Source organism: Schistocerca cancellata, chromosome 3 (assembly GCF_023864275.1).
Source record: "Schistocerca cancellata isolate TAMUIC-IGC-003103 chromosome 3, iqSchCanc2.1, whole genome shotgun sequence".
NCBI classification, from domain to species: domain Eukaryota; kingdom Metazoa; phylum Arthropoda; class Insecta; order Orthoptera; family Acrididae; genus Schistocerca; species Schistocerca cancellata.
The window spans coordinates 881294113-881312599 of record NC_064628.1 but is presented as its reverse complement, the minus strand read 5'-3'; the positions used below and the strand labels follow the sequence as shown (position 1 = coordinate 881312599).

Sequence of the window (18487 nt, the reverse complement as noted above, 5' to 3'; positions counted from 1 at the left end):
TCCATTGCAGGTGTCCTCGTCGTTCTAGGTCTTCCCCAGTCGCGAGTCATGGGCTGGAATGTTCCGTGTTCCCTAAGACGCCGATCAATTGCTTCGAACGTCTTCCTGTCGGGACACCTTCGTTCTGGAAATCTGTCTCGATACAAACGTACCGCGCCACGGCTATTGCCCCGTGCTAATCCATACATCAAATGAGCATCTGCCAACTCCGCATTTGTAAACATTGCACTGACTGCAAAACCACGTTCGTAATGAACACTAACCTGTTGATGCTACGTACTGATGTGCTTGATGCTAGTACTGTAGAGCAATGAGTCGCATGTCAACACAAGCACCGAAGTCAACATTACCTTTCTTCAATTGGGCCAACTGGCTGTGAATCGAGGAAGTATAGTACATACTGACGAAACTAAAATGAGCTCAAACATGGAAATTAAGCGTTCCGGACACATGTCCACATAACATCTTTTCTTTATTTGTGTGTGTTAGGAATGTTTCCTGAAAGTTTTGCCGTACCTTTTTGTAACACCCTGTATATTGCGAAAAGCATTGGTCCCACAACACTCCCCTGTGCACGCCAGAGGTGTACTTTAACGTGTGTAGACGTCTCTCCATTGAAAACAACATGCTGTGTAATGTCAGTTAAAAACTTGGAGAGATGTTCTGCCCTTCAACCTGTCTTAAGTTTCTGTTATTTTCGCGCTGTCGTTTTGTGAAATCCCGAATAAGTCTGTGCGATACATGAGTTGTGGAGACGGCTCTGAGATGAAGAGTTCTGTACAGGAGAGTAAATCGTGTTCGTACCAAACCAGTCGGAAAGACTGAAGACGGAGAGGAGGTAAAAAATAATGGATCGAAGCGATGTCCTAGCGCCCGCTTCCCTCCACAACGACGACAATACCTCCGCTGTTGTGTGTGCGCGCGCGTCCGCGCGTGCTTTGTAGGACATCTGAGGCGACCTTGATAGTGCTTCAGCGCGTGTGTTGTAAACCGTACCACAATCGGATGCTTGGCCTCAAATCGAATTAAAACGTATTGAGAGCGTCGTGGCGGCGTCGTAATGCGTTTAGGGGGCCGGCCGGGCTCGGTGATGAACGCCCGGCGGCGGTTCGCGTGATGTGCTGTCGCAGCGGCGGGTCGGCCGCGCCGAGGGAAGCCCGAAGCCGGCGGCGGCGCGCGGCTATAAAGGCGGCGCGCGGCGGCCCAGGCGCCCAGGTGCGAAGCGGCTGCGGTCGACTTTGCTCGCTGCCTGCTGCCCGCTAGCTTCTGCCTGCTGTCTCTGCCACTCCCAGACTCTGCTCACACACTCACCCCACGCAGCAACACACCGCCGACTCGCCACCATGGTGAACACCACTGACTTCTACCCGGTGCCAGCCGCCATGGCCTACGAGAGGTAAAGACGCAACTTTATAAACCACACTGCTGCTCGTCACCGTCCGCTTCGTCCCACACTACGCCTACATGCAGACCCTGCCAATCACACCGACGTGCCTGGCAGAGTGTTCATAGAATCACCTTCTAACAATACCACCACTTGCAAAGTAGGTTAGAAATCAGATTAGTAATGAAGAAACTTCCTGGCAGATTAAAACTGTGTGCTCTACCGTGAATGCACTGTAGTTCCTTCTCTAGACTGTCGTACAGATGACAAAATGGTAGATATCGAAATAGACGACAGAGGGATAGAGAAACAATTAAAATCGCTCAAAAGAGGAAAGGCCGCTGGACGTGATAGGATACCAGTTCGATTTTACACAGAGTACGCGAAGGAACTTGCCCTCCTTCTTGCAGCGGTGTACCGTAGGTCTCTAGAAGAGCGTAGCGTTCCAAAGGCAAGAAAAAGGGCACAGGTCATCCCCGTTTTCAAGAAAGGACGTCGAACTGCTGTGCGGAACTATAGACCTATATCTCTAACGTCGATCAGTTGTAGAATTTTGGAACACGTATTATGTTCGACTATAATGACTTTCCTGGAGACTAGAAATCTACTCTGTAGGAATCAGCATGGGTTTCGAAAAAGACCGTCGTGTGAAACCCAGCTCGCGCTATTCGTCCACGAGACTCAGAGGGCCATAGACACGGGTTCCCAGGTAGATGCCGTGTTCCTTGACTTCCGCAGGGCGTTGGATTGAAGAGTTCCTAGATAACAGAACACAGAATGTCATTCTCAATGGAGAGAAGTCTTCCGAAGTAAGAGTGATTTCAGGTGTGCCGCAGGGGAGTGTCGTAGGACCGTTGCTATTCAAAATATACATAAATGACCTTGTGGATGACATCTGAAGTTCACTGAGGATTTTTGCACATGATGCTGTGGTATATCGAGAGGTTGTAACAATGGAAAATTGTACTGAAATGCAGGAGGATCTGCAGCGAATTGACGCATGGTGCAGGGAATGACAATTGAATCTCAGTGTACACAAGTGTAATGTGCTGCGAATACATAGAAAGATAGATCCCTTATCATTTAGCTACAAAATAGCAGGTCAGCAACTGGAAGCATTTAATTCCATAAATTATCTGGGAGTACGCATTAGGAGTGATTTAAAATGGAATGTCATATAAAGTTGATCGTTGGTAAAAACAAATGCCAGACTGAGATTCATTGGAAGAATCCTAAGGAAATGCAATCCGAAAACAAAGGAAGTAGGTTACAGTACGCTTGTTCGCCCACTGCTTGAATACTGCTCAGCATTCTGGGATCCGTACCAGATAGGGTTGATAGAAGAGATAGAGAAAATCCAACGGAGAGCAGAGCGCTTCGTTACAGGATCATTTAGTAATCATGAAAGCGTTGCGGAGATGACAGATAAACTCCAGTGGAAGACTCTGCAGGAGAGACGCTCAGTAGCTTCAGTACCTTCACCGAGGAGTCAAGCAGTATATTGCTCCCTCCTACGTATATCTCGCGAAGAGACCATGAGGATAAAATCAGAGAGATTAGAACCCACACAGAGGCATACCGACAATCCTTCATTCCACGAACAATACGAGACTGGAATAGAAGGGAGAACCGATATAGGAACTCAAGCTACCCTCCGCCACACACCGTCAGGTGGCTTGCGGAGTATGGATGTAGATGTACACGTAGACTCGAACTTCGGGACCTTTGCCTTTCGCGGGCAAGTGCTCTACCATCTGAGCTACCGAAGCAACACTCACGGCCGTTGCTCACAGCTTTACTTCTGCCAGTATCTCGTCTCCTACCTTCCAAACTTTACAGAAGCTCTCTTGCGAACCTTGCAGAACTAGAACTCCTGAAAGAAAGGATACTGCGGAGACATGGCTTAGCCACAGCCTGGAGGATGTGTTCATATAAGCGCACACTCCGCTGCAGAGTGTAAATCTCATTCTGGCACGTTCAGACTCTATTGCTCATATTTACCACTCAGTCACTTCCCTACATTTACCCATTTTTACGTAAAATGTCCTCTTGAAACACAAATGTCTTATTGATCGCTACTCACGTAAGCTCAAGTACAGGTGGTGCACGGATGATTGAGCGCGTGACTCTAGGTCGTTACAGTGGTGTGACCTCTTAAAAGTGAGTTAATGGCTGTATTCAGAGTATGTGCAGGTGCTTGCGATATACGCTCACTGCCCTCATTCAAGTTACAATTAGTATCATCGCTTTGTATTTGACATCAAGGATCATAATCTTGTGCAGTTTGGCGAAGAACTGGCAGTAGAGCTCAGTGATTCGTCTTTTACACCGCAACAAAAAATAACATGAAAATATATTTTTTTTTAAATGTTGCATACACTGCTGTAAATGCTGTAAATAATATATGTATACAGTGATCGATAAATAGTTCACCCAATTGTGAAAGAACCATCAAATGGTAAAGATGTCGAGGCACATAGCAACAGTACCTGCTGTAATACAGTTTAATTATTAGTGCTGCTGGTGATGATTAATAATCTAACAATACCACCACTTGCAAAGTAGATTAGAAATCACTTGCAATGTAGGTTAGAAATCAGATTAATAATGTTGCTCACGCAGTATATGTTCGCTTTATCGAGCAGCAACTAAGTTATTGTCTGTGAATGGTATAGTCAGAATGGAAATAATGAAGTCACCGTAAAAAAGTCATCAATTTTGGCACTTATCTTGAATGGATTCCCACGTAGATTTCGTCGGAGTCGTTACGGCTCATCTTGTTGATTCGAGGGTGGTTCCACTTTGACTGCTGGAAGGTCCAGATCTGTATTTTAGCAATATTTGAAGTCCTAACAAGTGCGTTTTTCAGGAAAATCTGAATGATCAAACAATCCCAGATCAGAACAATGATATGGTAGAAATAATTTTTGACTTGATGTTCACGATCCACATTTTTATTAAACTTCTTTTAAATTCACATATACTTCTTCTTAATTGTCACACCATCAAGAAAACAGTTTTGTATCAATCTTCATATATTTAATTTCCAGTTTAACCAAACACAAGACTTTACTGTTATTTTACAAAGCGGAATAACAACTTAACTTCTGCAAAGTGAAACAAAGACTGCTCTATGCGCATTCGTGCCAAATCTACTTTGCCTTACAAGTAAGTCAAAGATTATGACAGTCTCACAGAAATGAATAGACAGAAGAACCATGCCACTGTAGTATATCAATACATCGGAGTACCTATACATTAATAAAACCAAATGTGAATATTGTCACAAAAATATGTCTGTTACTTCGCAGAAAAGTAGTACGATATTACTGGTATCGAGAACTGGGGTTGGAGTGCCGTAATGGTCACGTAAATAAAGAACCATTACAACCTTCACAATGATTCTCTGTTATTCCACTCTCGGACAGCGCGCTGAAAAAGCGAACGCCTATATCTTTCCGTACGAGCTATGATTTCCCTTATTGTATTATGATGCTCGTTTCTCCCTATGTAGGTTGGCATCAACAAAATATTTTCGCATTTTCGTGAGAAGATCCCGCTGCAGCGAGAAACGCCTTTGTTTTAATGTTGTTCACCCCAAATTCTGTATCATGTCCGTGGTCCTCTCTCCCCTATTTCCCGATAATACAGAAAGTGCTGCCCTTCTTTGAACTTTCTCGATGTGCTCCGTTAATCCTATCTGGTAAGGATAGCACCCCACACAGCAGCACTCCGAATGAGGACGGACGAGCGTAGTGAAGGCAGTCTCTTTAGTAGAGCTGTTTCATCTTCTGAGAGTTCTGCCAATAAAACGCAGTCTTTGGTCTGCCTTCCTCACAACATTAGCTACGCATTTTTTCCAATTTCAGTTGTTCGCAGTTGTAATTCCTAGGTTTTCAGTTGAATTAATAGCCTTCAGATTTGGTTGATTTATCGTGTAACCGAAGTTTAACTGATGCCTTTCAGCACTTATGTGGATGACCTCATAGTTTTCATTGTTTGGGGTCGATTGTCAATTTTCGCAAGACACAGGCATCTTTTCTAAATCGTTTTGCAATTTGTTTTGATCTTCTGGTGACGTTACTAGACGATAAACAGTAGTATCATCTGCAAACAACCTAAGAGGGCTGTTAAGATTGGCTCCTAAATCAAATAGATCAGGAACAGCAAATGAAATGAAATGATCATGGCATTGTTGGCCGGGAGGCCCCTTTCGGGGGGGGGGGGGGAGGGGGGGCGTTCGGCCGCCGTATTGCAAGTCCTCTTCAGCTGACGCCACTTCGGTGACTTGCGAGTCCGTGATGATGAAGGATACACAAACCCAGTCCCCTGCTGGGAAATCGAACCCGGGCCCCCTAGGTGAGAGGCGGTAATGCTACCGCTACGCTACGGAGGCGGACATAAGGAACAGCAAAAGGCATATAACACTACCTTTGGGAACGCCAGAAATCACTTCTGTTATACTAGGTGACTTTCCGTCAGTTACTACGAACTGTGACCTCTCTGACAGGATATCACGAATCCAGTCACATAACAGAGATAATATTTCATAACCATGCAATTTGATTACAAGCCACGGTGTGAAAAGCTTTCTGGAAATCTAGAAATACGGAATCAATATGAAATCCCTTGTCGATAGCAGTCAGCACTGCGTGTGAATGAAGAGTTAGTTGTTTTTCACAAGAATGACGTGTACTAAATCAGTGTTGACTGTGTGTCAAGAAACCGTTCTCTTCGAGGTAATTTATGACAATGAAAATACTGTCGAAGTAGGCTGTACTGTTTTGTTATCTACGTGATCGGCCAGCTTCAACTCTGGGCCATTTTCAAGCACGTATCTTAAACATGAAAATTACACAGAGTTGAAACTGGCCGATCGCAAAGTACACCCTCTTGGACAATGTTTCCATTCTTTAAACCAAATTAGTATGTCCGTCAGTGATGATCAGTAATTATCTAAGATTATTTATGGATCTTTCAACAACCATTGCATTCGATATTGCCAGATGCCTTAAAAGCGTTGGGCGATCGTATTGGTTTACTGGATTGTGTAATCCAGCCAGGTTTGACCTTTCTGTCTCCGTCATATTAGGCCCAATTAGGTTTAGTACGTAACAGCGTGTAATTGGTATGTATGTTGTTGTAGATTAACCTGAAGATGCCATTCATTAGCGCGAAACAGATTGTACCTTAATCTCACAATAAATTACGACTAGCAGCTACAAGCGAACTCTACAATTTTTTGGAAGTTTTTATCACAAAAATTTGAAAAGATCGTTTAGTTATACTGCAATTAAGCCATTGTAGTGTTTTTGTCTACGTAGATTGTATTTGAATGTTCGGTTACGTAGCCGCTTATTTGGATCCTGCTGAAGATTTTGTCGCTCAGACAATCAGTCTTCTTCGCTTAAAATGATTGTGCCGGTACCGCACTACAGCTTACATAATTAGTAAAAGAGTTTTTGATAAAAGGGGCCCTAATATATCACCTTCCCCAAATTTGGTCCCCCCCCCCCCCCTCCCAGGAATTTTCGGTTTCCACAGTTGGTAACAAATATTTAATGCGCATTCCTGCATGATCTCAGTCGATTATATTGTTGAGAGAATCTGTTGTGTGCAGGACGTGTAGCTTCAGCGTAGAGAGAATTGAATTTTTTTTTGCTGGGGTGTTAGTGTAACAGTCAAATTAACGGCCTGCAGTTTCTAGTGGGAGCACTGATTTGTGTTCAAATATTGGGCTGCATTTCAGTTATATAGTTTCTATGTTATATAGTTTATATGTATAATCGCTATAGTCAAGGATTTAGTCTATGCTGCTGTAGCGGCCACTACAATAAATCTGGGGATGGTCGTAATTTCGTCCCCTGTGCAGTTTCTATTTTGGCCACGGGGACGAAATTTGGAACTGCTATTAAAACTGATTTTATTTGCTGTTTGTAAAGACTGCTTTGCTTTTTTCACACGGGGAAACAAAAGCGGGGAGGAATAGATTCGTTGCACGACATCCTTGGTTTGTTTTTTCAATTGAATAAACTTTACCAGCAGCCGACACTTCACGATACGTTATTTAATTTCAAAAGCAATCAATTTTGGCAATTAATTTTGCCATCTTCGGGCCCCATACCTGATTCATACGAAAGCGTGACAGCAACTGAGCCCACCTCACACTTTCGTATGAATCATCTGCACAACGATTGGGATTCACGATATCCAGTTTTATGGCGCTATACGATAAGCTCGTTGGGGCCTGAAGATGGCAAAATCAAATGCTCGAAACTGATTGCTTTCGAAATAAAATAAAATATCGTAAAGTGTTCGGCTGTTGGTAAAGTTTATTGAATTGAAAAGTACGTACCAACCGATGTCCGCTGGCCATAATGGACCAACAGAGATTGCTTGTTTTGTTGTCACGAATCATGCTTTTCATCTACATAGACATACAAATTCGTAACTGACGCATCCTTAGACGGCTGAAAAATAACTTGAAATTTTTCATTTATGGCCTTTCAAGTGATTTATAATAGCGAAAGTGTGTGGCTATGTTACAATGGAAAAATACACTTCAGTTACTTGTACTATTGAGATATGGTTGACAAAATTACGAACTTTCGTATTACTGTTTTTGGAGTGTTAATGTTTGTGTCAAATACCGGCTTTAGTATGTTATAACAATGTAAGTGTAACTTGCCAGCTAGAAGAAAAGGTTCTATAATAATAAATCGTGAAACTAATACCTATTGTGATGTTACAACAATCTAAGTGTAACTTGGAAACTAGAAGAAAAGGTCCTCTAATAATAATATATCGTAAAACTACTACCTGTTGAGATGTACGTCAATCTGTTCTCTCATTCCCATGTGTCTGTTACATAGAAGTAGACACAAGAGGCAGCGCTGCATATCCTCTAGCCCTTCGTCGCAGTGAATCACGCAATCTCTCAAATACAGCTGGCTCCATTCGGGTTGCGTCGCATACATTGGTCACACGCTCCTGTAACGTCTGCACATTGTTGCCGGGTGCCTATTGTCAGAAATCCAACGATTCGTTTCCGGTGGACTGGGAGCACACGCTGCTAATCGTCCCCGACATATAAATCGCTCGCAGAACGTTGCGGTGAGATAGGGTGCATGGAAAAGTGGCTGGTGCTGCGTCCCACATAAACTACAGTCGTTGCCTTCCTGCAAGGGTAACGTTCTTCAAAAGCGCCGGTAATATATACCGCAGAAATCGGTGATCTGCACCTGTTAAACTGTTTGTTGAAGTGTATGACCCTGTGAATCTGTTAAGAATATAGACTGATACCGAAGCAATTCTGATGCCTCTCCTCTGTTACTGCTCGAGGATTTGCGTCTGCTCACATGCGCGTAGTGTGGTAATTCACTATGCAATCTCTTGTGAATCTTGCCTCATCCGTAAACACTACACATTACTCTCCGCAAGTAAAATGGCCCATACCTCAACAGGTATTGGTTTCCGGACATATAACTACGGCAACTTTTACTCTGGTTTTGGTCAGTACTACCCCTGTACGAATATTTTTAAGCACGTTGTACACTCTTGTACAAATGATTCCGTGCAACTACACTACTGGCTATTAAAATTGCTACACCAAGAAGAAATGCAGATGATAAACGGGTATTCATTGGACAAATATATTATACTAGAACTCACATGTGATTACATTTTCACGCAATTTGGGTGCATCGATCCTGAGAAATCAGTACCCAGAACAACCACCTCTGGCCGTAATAACGGCCTCGATACGCCTGGGTATTGATTCAAACAGAGCTTGGATGGCGTGAACAGGTACAGCTGCCCGTGCAGATTCAACACGATACCACAGTTCATCAATAGTGACTGGCGTATTGTGACGAGCCAGTTGCTCGGCCACCATTGACCACACATTTCCAGTTGGTGAGAGGTCTGGAGAATGTGCTGGCCAGGGCAGCAGTCGAACATTTTCTGTATCCGGAAAGTCCCGTACAGGACCTGCAACATGCGGTCGTCCATTATCCTGCAGGGATCGAATGAAGGGTAGAGCAACGGGTTGTAACACATCTGAAATGTAACGTCCACTGTTCAAAGTGCCGTCAATGCGAACAAGAAGTGACCGAGACGTGTAACCAATGGCACCCCATATCATCACGCCGGGTGATACGCCAGTATGGCGATGACAAATACACGCTTCCAATTTGCGTTCACCGCGATGTCGCCAAACACGGATGCGGCCATCATGATGCTGTATACAGAACCTGGATTCATCCGAAAAAATGACGTTTTACCATTCGTGCACCCAGGTTCGTCGTTGAGTACACCATCGCAGGCGCTCCTGTCTGTGATGCAGCGTCAAGAGTAAGCGTAGCCATGGTCTCCGAGCTGATAGTCCATGCTGCTGCAAACGTCGTCGAACTGTTCGTGCAGATGGTTGTTGTCTTGCGAACGTCCCCATCTGTTGACTCAGGGATCGAGACGTGGCTGCACGATCCGTTACAGCCATGAGGATAAGATGCCTGTCATCTCGACTGCTAGTGATACGAGGCCGTTGGGATCCAGCACGGCGTTTCATATTACCCTCCTGAACCCACCGATTCCATATTCTGTTAATAGTCATTGGATCTCGACCAACGCGAGCAGCAATGTCGTGATACGATAAACCACATTCGCAATAGGGTACAATCCGACCTTTACCAAAGTCGGAAACGTGATGGTAGGCATTTCTCCTCCTTACACGAGGCATCACAACAACGTTTCACCAGGCAACGCTGGTCAACAGCTGTTTGTGTATGAGAAATCGGTTGGAAACTTTCCTCATGACAACACGTTGTAGGTGTCGCCACCGGCGCCAACCTTGTGTGAATGCTGTGAAAAGCTAATCATTTGCATATCACAGCATCTTCTTCCTGTCGGTTAAATTTCGCGTCTGTAGCACGTCATCTTCGTGGTGTAGCAATTTTAATGGCCAGTAGTGTACTACTAACAGAACTGCCATCGCTACATCCCAGTGACGCAATCACAATTACTCCCACAGATTTAATGGATTTGACTCTTTGCAGTGATACTTTTATATAAGGGAGTTCGATTCTTTAATAAATCGGTCATTGCTTGGTGCTGATTTTCCTCTAAAATTTAATGCGGGAAAGTACATACAAAAAAGCGAATACAGGTGATTTCACAAAGCGTCTTAATGTGAATGTATTGTATGGATAATGTTAGACACATTAATGTTTGTTATGTGTCTAGGGTACCAAACGTAATAGATTAATAAACTTTTTGTGATTTTGTTACTGAAAGCAGACAGTATGATGACAGATCATCAACGTTGTAATTTGGCTTTACAGCAATGTAGGTTTATATTAACCACTTCACCAGGAGCGAGACACCAAAAAGTGCACAACAAAAGACCAGATTCGTCCTCCCAACCTGACTGAAGAGCTACAGATATCTGAAGACCACAGATTTATTCCGAAATAAGCCGTGGCAATAGATAATAAACTTCTTTAAGTTTTCAATTTATTTATTTACTTGTATCTGATTTTGCAAATTCCTTATGCTATCGTATAAGCAAGACCATTCGAAAATTACTAGAAAAATAGCTTTATTATTATTTTTTTTGATATTCTGGCAGCATCCTTTCTTGCCTTACGTATCTTCCACTTATTTTCTCATTCTCATTAAATATCTATCTCTTCCCCTGATGTCCTAATTTCGCTTACAGTCCAGTAATGCAGAATACACCACGGCACACAAAATCTCATCTATATGCTCTCTGCTCTTCTGGTTGGCTGTTCCCCAATGTTCGCAATCAGGACCAATGCTGACATTGTCAATTCTTCTCAGGATTTGTGCGTCGCTCTCCGTGCGATCTTCCCATTATATCTCATAATCACACCACACAGATACAGAAGCTAAGGTAAAAAGTCACTGATATGACAGAATATCTAAATACCGCCACGGCCTAGAATATGAATTTGTTGAACGCAGTTTTCCGAAATTACTTCACCAGGGAAGACGAATGGAATATTCCAGAATTTGAAACACGAACAGCTGCTAGCATGAGTTTCTTAGAAGTAGATACTTTAGGGGTTGCGAAGCAACTCAAATCGCTTGATACGGGCAAGTCTTCAGGTCCAGACTGTATACCGATTACGTTCCTTTCAGATTATGCTGATACAATAGCTCCCTACTTAGCAATCATATACAACCGCTCGCTCACCGATAGATCTGTACCTACAGATTGGGAAATTGCGCAGATCACCCCAGTGTTTAAGAAGGGTAGTAGGAGTAATCCATCGAACTACAGACCTATATCATTGACGTCGGTTTTCAGTAGGGTTTTGGAGCATATACTGTATTCAAACATTATGAATCACCTCGAAGGGAACTATCTATTGATACGTAATCATCATGGTTTCAGAAAACATCGTTCTTGAGCAACGCAGCTAGCTCTTTATTCGCACGAAGTAATGGCCGCTATCGACAGGGGATCTCAAGTTGATTCTGTATTTCTGGATTTCCGGAAAGCTTTTGACACCGTTCCTCACAAGCGACTTCTAATCAAGCTGCGGGCCTATGGGGTATCGTCTCAGCTGTGCGACTGGATTCGTGATTTCCTGTCAGGAAGGTCGCAGTTCGTAGTAATAGACGGCAAATCATCGAGTAAAACTGAAGTGATATCAGGTGTTCCCCAGGGAAGCGTCCTGGGACCTCTGCTGTTCCTGATCTATATAAATGACCTGGGTGACAATCTGAGCAGTTCTCTTAGGTTGTTCGCAGATGATGCTGTAATTTACCGTCTAGTAAGGTCATCCGAAGACCAGTATCAGTTGCAAAGCGATTTAGAAAAGATTGCTGTATGGTGTAGCAGGTGGCAGTTGACGCTAAATAACGAAAAGTATGAGGTGATCCACATGAGTTCCAAAAGATATCCGTTGGAATTCGATTACTCGATAAATAGTACAATACTCAAGGCTGTCAATTCAACTAAGTACCTGGGTGTTAAAATTACGAAAAACTTCAGTTGGAAAGACCACATAGATAATATTGTGGGGAAGGCGAGCCAAAGGTTGCGTTTCATTGGCAGGACACTTAGAAGATGCAACAAGTCCACTAAAGAGACAGCTTACACTACCACTCGTTCGTCCTCTGTTAGAACATTGCTGCGCGGTGTGGGATCCTTACCAGATGGGATTGACGAAGGACATCGAAAGGATGCAAAAAAGGGCAGCTCGTTTTGTATTATAACGTAATAGGGGAGAGAGTGTGGCAGATATGATACGCGAGTTGGGATGGTAGTCATTAAAGCAAAGACATTTTTCGTCGCGGCGAGATCTATTTACGAAATTTCAGAATGCGAAAATATTTTGTTGAGCCCAACCTACATAGGTAGGAATGATCATCAAAATAAAATACGAGAAATCCGAACAGAAAGGTTTAGGTGTTTGTTTCTCCCGCGCGCTGTTCGGGAGTGGAATGGTAGAGAGATAGTATGATTGTGGTTCGATGAACCCTCTGCCAAGCACTTAAATGTGAATTGCAGAGTAATCATGTAGATGTAGATGTAGACTAGTCTATTGATGGGTTTTTAGTACCTACTCCTGGAATCCCTTGTATCCCATACTTTTAGTCCTATTGTAGAGATGTTTAAACTGTACTGCTTCATCAGTGGGAAATCTTTCACTGTACAGCGATTTTAATATAATTGTAGTCAGACAGTGAACAGAGCTTTCGGCCCTTTTCACTGTACTTTACGTGTATTATCTGCAGTATTTTTAAGTTAAATAAATGAAATGGTATTTTTGCTAGCTATGTGAGGTTTCACTTGCTATGACGGCATATGATTGTGTCATGAACAGTCACCGCTATATTCCATACCTTCAAATTAAGAATTTATAGTATTTTTTTAAATCGTAGTATTAGTTTACTGATGTACATATATAGGGTGTTTCAAAAATGACCGGTATATTTGAAACGGCAATAAAAACTAAACGAGCAGCGATAGAAATACACCGTTTGTTGCAATATGCTTGGGACAACAGTACATTTTCAGGCGGGCAAACTTTCGAAATTACAGTAGTTACAATTTTCAACAACAGATGGTGCTGCAAGTGATGTGAAAGATATAGAGGACAACGCAGTCTGTGGGTGCGCCATTCTGTACGTCGTCTTTCTGCTGTGAGCGTGTGCTGTTCACAACTTGCAAGTGTGCTGTGGACAACATGGTTTATTCCTTAGAACAGAGGATTTTTCTGGTGTTGGAATTCCACCGCCTAGAACACAGTGTTGTTGCAACAAGACGAAGTTTTCAACGGAGGTTTAATGTAACCAAAGGACCGAAAAGCGATACAATAAAGGATCTGTTTGAAAAATTTCAACGGACTGGGAACGTGACGGATGAACGTGCTGGAAAGGTAGGGCGACCGCGTACGGCAACCACAGAGGGCAACGCGCAGCTAGTGCAGCAGGTGATCTGACAGCGGCCTCGGGTTTCCGTTCGCCGTGTTGCAGCTGCGGTCCAAATGACGCCAACGTCCACGTATCGTCTCATGTGCCAGAGTTTACACCTCTATCCATACAAAATTCAAACGCGGCAACCCCTCAACGCCGCTACCATTGCTGCACGAGAGACATTCGCTAACGATATAGTGCACAGGATTGATGACGGCGATATGCATGTGGGCAGCATTTGGTTTACTGACGAAGCTTATTTTTACCTGGATGGCTTCGTCAATAAACAGAACTGGCGCATATGGGGAACCGAAAAGCCCCATGTTGCAGTCCCATCGTCCCTGCATCCTCAAAAAGTACTGGTCTGGGCCGCCATTTCTTCCAAAGGAATCATTGGCCCATTTTTCAGATCCGAAACGATTACTGCATCACGCTATCTGGACATTCTTCGTGAATTTGTGGCGGTACAAACTGCCTTAGACGACACTGCGAACACCTCGTGGTTTATGCAAGACGGTGCCCGGCCACATCGCACGGCCGACGTCTTTAATTTCCTGAATGAATATTTCGATGATCGTGTGATTGCTTTGGGCTATCCGAAACATACAGGAGGCGGCGTGGATTGGCCTCCCTATTCGCCAGACATGAACCCCTGTGACTTCTTTCTGTGGGGCACTTGAAAGACCAGGTATACCGCCAGAATCCAGAAACAATTGAACAGCTGAAGCAGTACATCTCATCTGCATGTGAAGCCATTCCGCCAGACACGTTGTCAAAGGTTTCGGGTAATTTCATTCAGAGACTACGCCATATTATTGCTACGCATGGTGGATATGTGGAAAATATCGTACTATAGAGTTTCCCAGACCGCAGCGCCATCTGTTGTTGACAATTGTAACTACTGTAATTTCGAAAGTTTGTCTGCCTGAAAATGTACTGTTGTCCCAAGCATATTGCAACAAACGGTGTATTTCTATCGCTGCTCGTTTAGTTTTTATTACCGTTTCAAATATACCGGTCATTTTTGAAACACCCTGTACTTGCACCTTATAAGAGGGATAGTTTATTATAGCTTATTTGCAATGGCAGTTTCCCTTACGTAAGCATCTTAATTTTTAGGACGAGTGTCTGTTTACGTCCACACGTGCCTGCTTCTTACTTTAAGTACTGAGGTTTCGGCCGTACTTGCGCGAATCCCCATATGAGTCGCTGGACAGAAAGAAAGCTTTAAAAATAATTCCCCGCCGTTAAGAGGATTGCAAGCAGCGCACGGCGCGCTGCGGCACACTTGTGAAGTTTCGTTTCGGCAGCCGCGGCGTTTGTGTGTGTTGCAGTAGCCTGCCGCTGCTGGGATGGAACGTGCCGACGGAACACCTCGACCTGGTCCACCCGCACTGGAGGAGTTTCCAGGTGCCCAACAAGTACTGGCACTTCGGACTAGCCTTCGTCTACTTCATGCTCATCTGCATGTCCTCCTTGGGCAACGGCATCGTCCTGTGGATATACGCCACGTCAGTAACCTACTTAGTACACGTTTCTCCATATGCACATTATTATTATTTTTGTAGCGCACGCTAACATAAACTGCACAAGAGCCTTTAGTTTAGTATTAAAGGGACTGGTTCGAGAACACATGGGGAAATCACGAAAAACTTGTGAGTTTTCTGAACAGTGTAGCTCAAGGAATACGACTTGTAAGCCCATTTCATGCTATCCATCTTTTAACAAATCTTTCGGGTACAATTTCTTGTATTGGCCACAGCTTTCGCTCTCACACTTTTTTTCTGAACTGTATTTTGTGTTGCAAGTGAAATCAAGCATGTTAATTATTTATGTGCAGCACAGGTACACATACCTCGAAAAAAAAAGAACGTAGAAGTTTGATTTTTGTTTTGCAAATTCTGTACACTATTGTGTTTAAAGAAGACTTTGAGAAAGACTTTGCTGTCATAAATTATGGTTCCAAAAAATTTAATAATTATCATCAAAAATTTCAGTAATTATAGTTTTTCTTTAAAAAGTTTTTAATTTTCAAACTGAAGTCATAAGAATAGTCTGCTCTTTAGTTAAGTATACTTAAAGCCAGTATCCCGAATTTCAGCCTTCTATCTTTAATAGTTTTTAACCAATGCATGCCAGGATATAAAAAAGTGAACATCTGGTTAAAAAGAAATAAACTCCAAAAAAATGTTTGAATGGTTTTCTTTCTCCTACAGCAATTTACAACCTCCTATAACGACACAAAAATTTTTGGATTCTCGGAGTCAAAGAACAAATATTCGGGCTAGAAAGGATTGCAGCACACGGAAAGATAAAACGCACAAAAGATATTAGTTTAGTATTAAGTATTTAGTAGTAAGTGGGAATTTGAGGAGATGGGACCTGGATAAACTGAAAGAACCAGAGGTTGTTGAGAGCTTCAGGGAGAGTATTAGGGATCAAAACGGTTCAAATGGCTCTGAGCACTATGGGACTTAACATCTTAGGTCATCAGTCACCTAGAACTTAGAACTACTTAAACCTAACTAACCTAAGAACATCACACACATCCATGCCCGAGGCAGGATTCGAACCTGCGACCGTAGCAGTCCCGCGGTTCCGGACTGTAGCGCCTAGAATCGCACGGCCACCACGGCCGGCGCATTTGGGATCGATTGAGAAGAATGGGTAGCTTTGAGAGATGAAATAGTGAAGGTAACAGAGGATCAACTAGGTAAAAAGACAATGACTAATAGAAATCCTTAGGTAACAGAAGAGACATTGAATTTAATTGATGAAAGGAGAAAATATAAAAATTCAGTAAATGAAGCAGGCAAAAAGGTATACAAACGTCTCAAAAATGAGATCGACAGGAAGTGAAAAATAGCTAAGCAGGGATGGCTAGAGGACAAATGTAAGGATGTAAAGGTGCATTTCACTAGGGGTAAGATAGTTACTACCTACAGGAAAATTAAAGAAACTTTTGGAGAAAAGAGAACCACTTAAAGAGACTTTTGGAGAAAAGAGAACCACTTGCATGAATATCAAGAGCTCGGATGGAAACCCAGTTCTACGCAAAGAAGAGAAAGCAGGACGGTGGAAGGAGTACATAGAGGGTCTATACAAGGGCGATGTTCTTGAGGACAATATTATGGAAATGGAAGAGGAGGTAGATGAAAATGAAATGGGAGATATGATACCGCGTGAAGAGTTTGACAGAGCACTGAAAGACCTAAGTCGTAACAAGGCCCCGGGAGTAGATAACATTCCATTAGAACTACTGACAGCCTTGGGAGAGCCAGGACTAACAAAACTCTATCATCTGGTGAGCAAGATGTATGAGACAGGCGAAATACCCTCAGACTTCAAGAAGAATATAATAATTCCAATCCCAAAGAAAGCAGGTGTTGACAGATGTGAAAATTACCGAACTATCAGTTTAATAAGTCACGGCTGCAAAATACTAACTCGAATTCTTTCCAGACGAATGGTAAAACTGGTAGAAGCCGACCTCGGGGAAGATCAGTTTGGATTCCGTAGAAATGTTGGGACTCGTGAGGCAATACTGACCATACGTACATCTTAGAAAATAGATTAAGGAAAGGCAAACCTACATTTCTAGCATTTGTAGAGTTAGAGAAAGCTTTTGGCAATGTTGACTGGAATACTCTCTTTCAAATTATGAAGGTGGCAGGGGTAAAATACAGGGAGCGAAAGTCTATTTACAATTTGTACAGAAACCAGTTGGCAGTTATAAGAGTCGAGGGACATGAAAGGGAAGCAGTGGTTGGGAAGGGAGTGAGACTGGGTAGTAGCCTATCCCCTATGTTATTCAATCTGTATATTGAGCAAGCAGTAAAAGAAACAAAAGAAAAACCCATGGAGAAAAAATATAAACTTTTTCGCCGATGACATTGTAATTCTGTCAGAGACAGCAAAGGACCTGGAAGAGCAGCTGAACGGAATGGACAGTGTCTTGAAAGGAGGATGTAAGATGAACATCAACATAAGCAAAACGAGGATAATGGCCTGTAGTCGAATTAAATCGGGTGATGCCGAGGGAATTAGATTAGGAAAGGAGACGCTTGAAGTAGTAAATGTCTTTTGCTATTTGGGGAGCAAAATAACTGATGATGGTCGAAGTAGAGAGAATATAAAACGTAGACTGGCAATTGCAAGGAAAGCGTTTTCGAGTATTGATTTAAGTGTCAGGAAGTCGTTTCTGAAAGTATTTGTATGGAGTGTAGCCATGTATGGAAGTGAAACATGGACGATAAATAGTTTGCACAAGAAGAGAATAGAAGCTTTCAAAATGTGGTGCTACAGAAGAATACTCAAGATTAGACGGATGGATGACATAACTAATGAGGAGGTATTGAATAGAATTGGAGAGAAGAGAAATTTGTGGCGCAACTTGACTAGAAGAAGGGATCGGTTGGTAGGGCATATTCTGAGGCATCAAGGGATCACCAGTTTAGTATTGGAGGGCAGGGTGGAGGGTAAAAATCGTAGAGGGAGACTAAGAGATGAATACACTAAACAGATTCAGAAGAATGTAGGTTGCAGTAAGTACTGGGAGATGAAGAAGCTTGCACAGGGTAGAGTATCATGGAGAGCTGCATCAAACCGGTCTTTGGACTGAAGACCACAACAACAACAACATTGTCAGCAAACTGTGTA

General features: G+C 42.9%; 1 protein-coding gene across 1 annotated transcript in view; it reads left to right on the top strand.

Moving 5' to 3' along the window:
- Positions 1-1198: 1198 nt before the first annotated feature.
- LOC126175948 (opsin-2) overlaps positions 1199-18487 on the top strand; it is a 71533-nt gene continuing 54244 nt past the window's right edge. Inside the window, exons 1-3 of the mRNA XM_049923026.1 lie at positions 1199-1396; positions 13858-13866; positions 15166-15339. Of these exons, the coding sequence (XP_049778983.1) occupies positions 1344-1396; positions 13858-13866; positions 15166-15339 (236 nt within the window). The 5' untranslated portion in view covers positions 1199-1343. The remainder of the gene's footprint in view (positions 1397-13857; positions 13867-15165; positions 15340-18487) is intronic.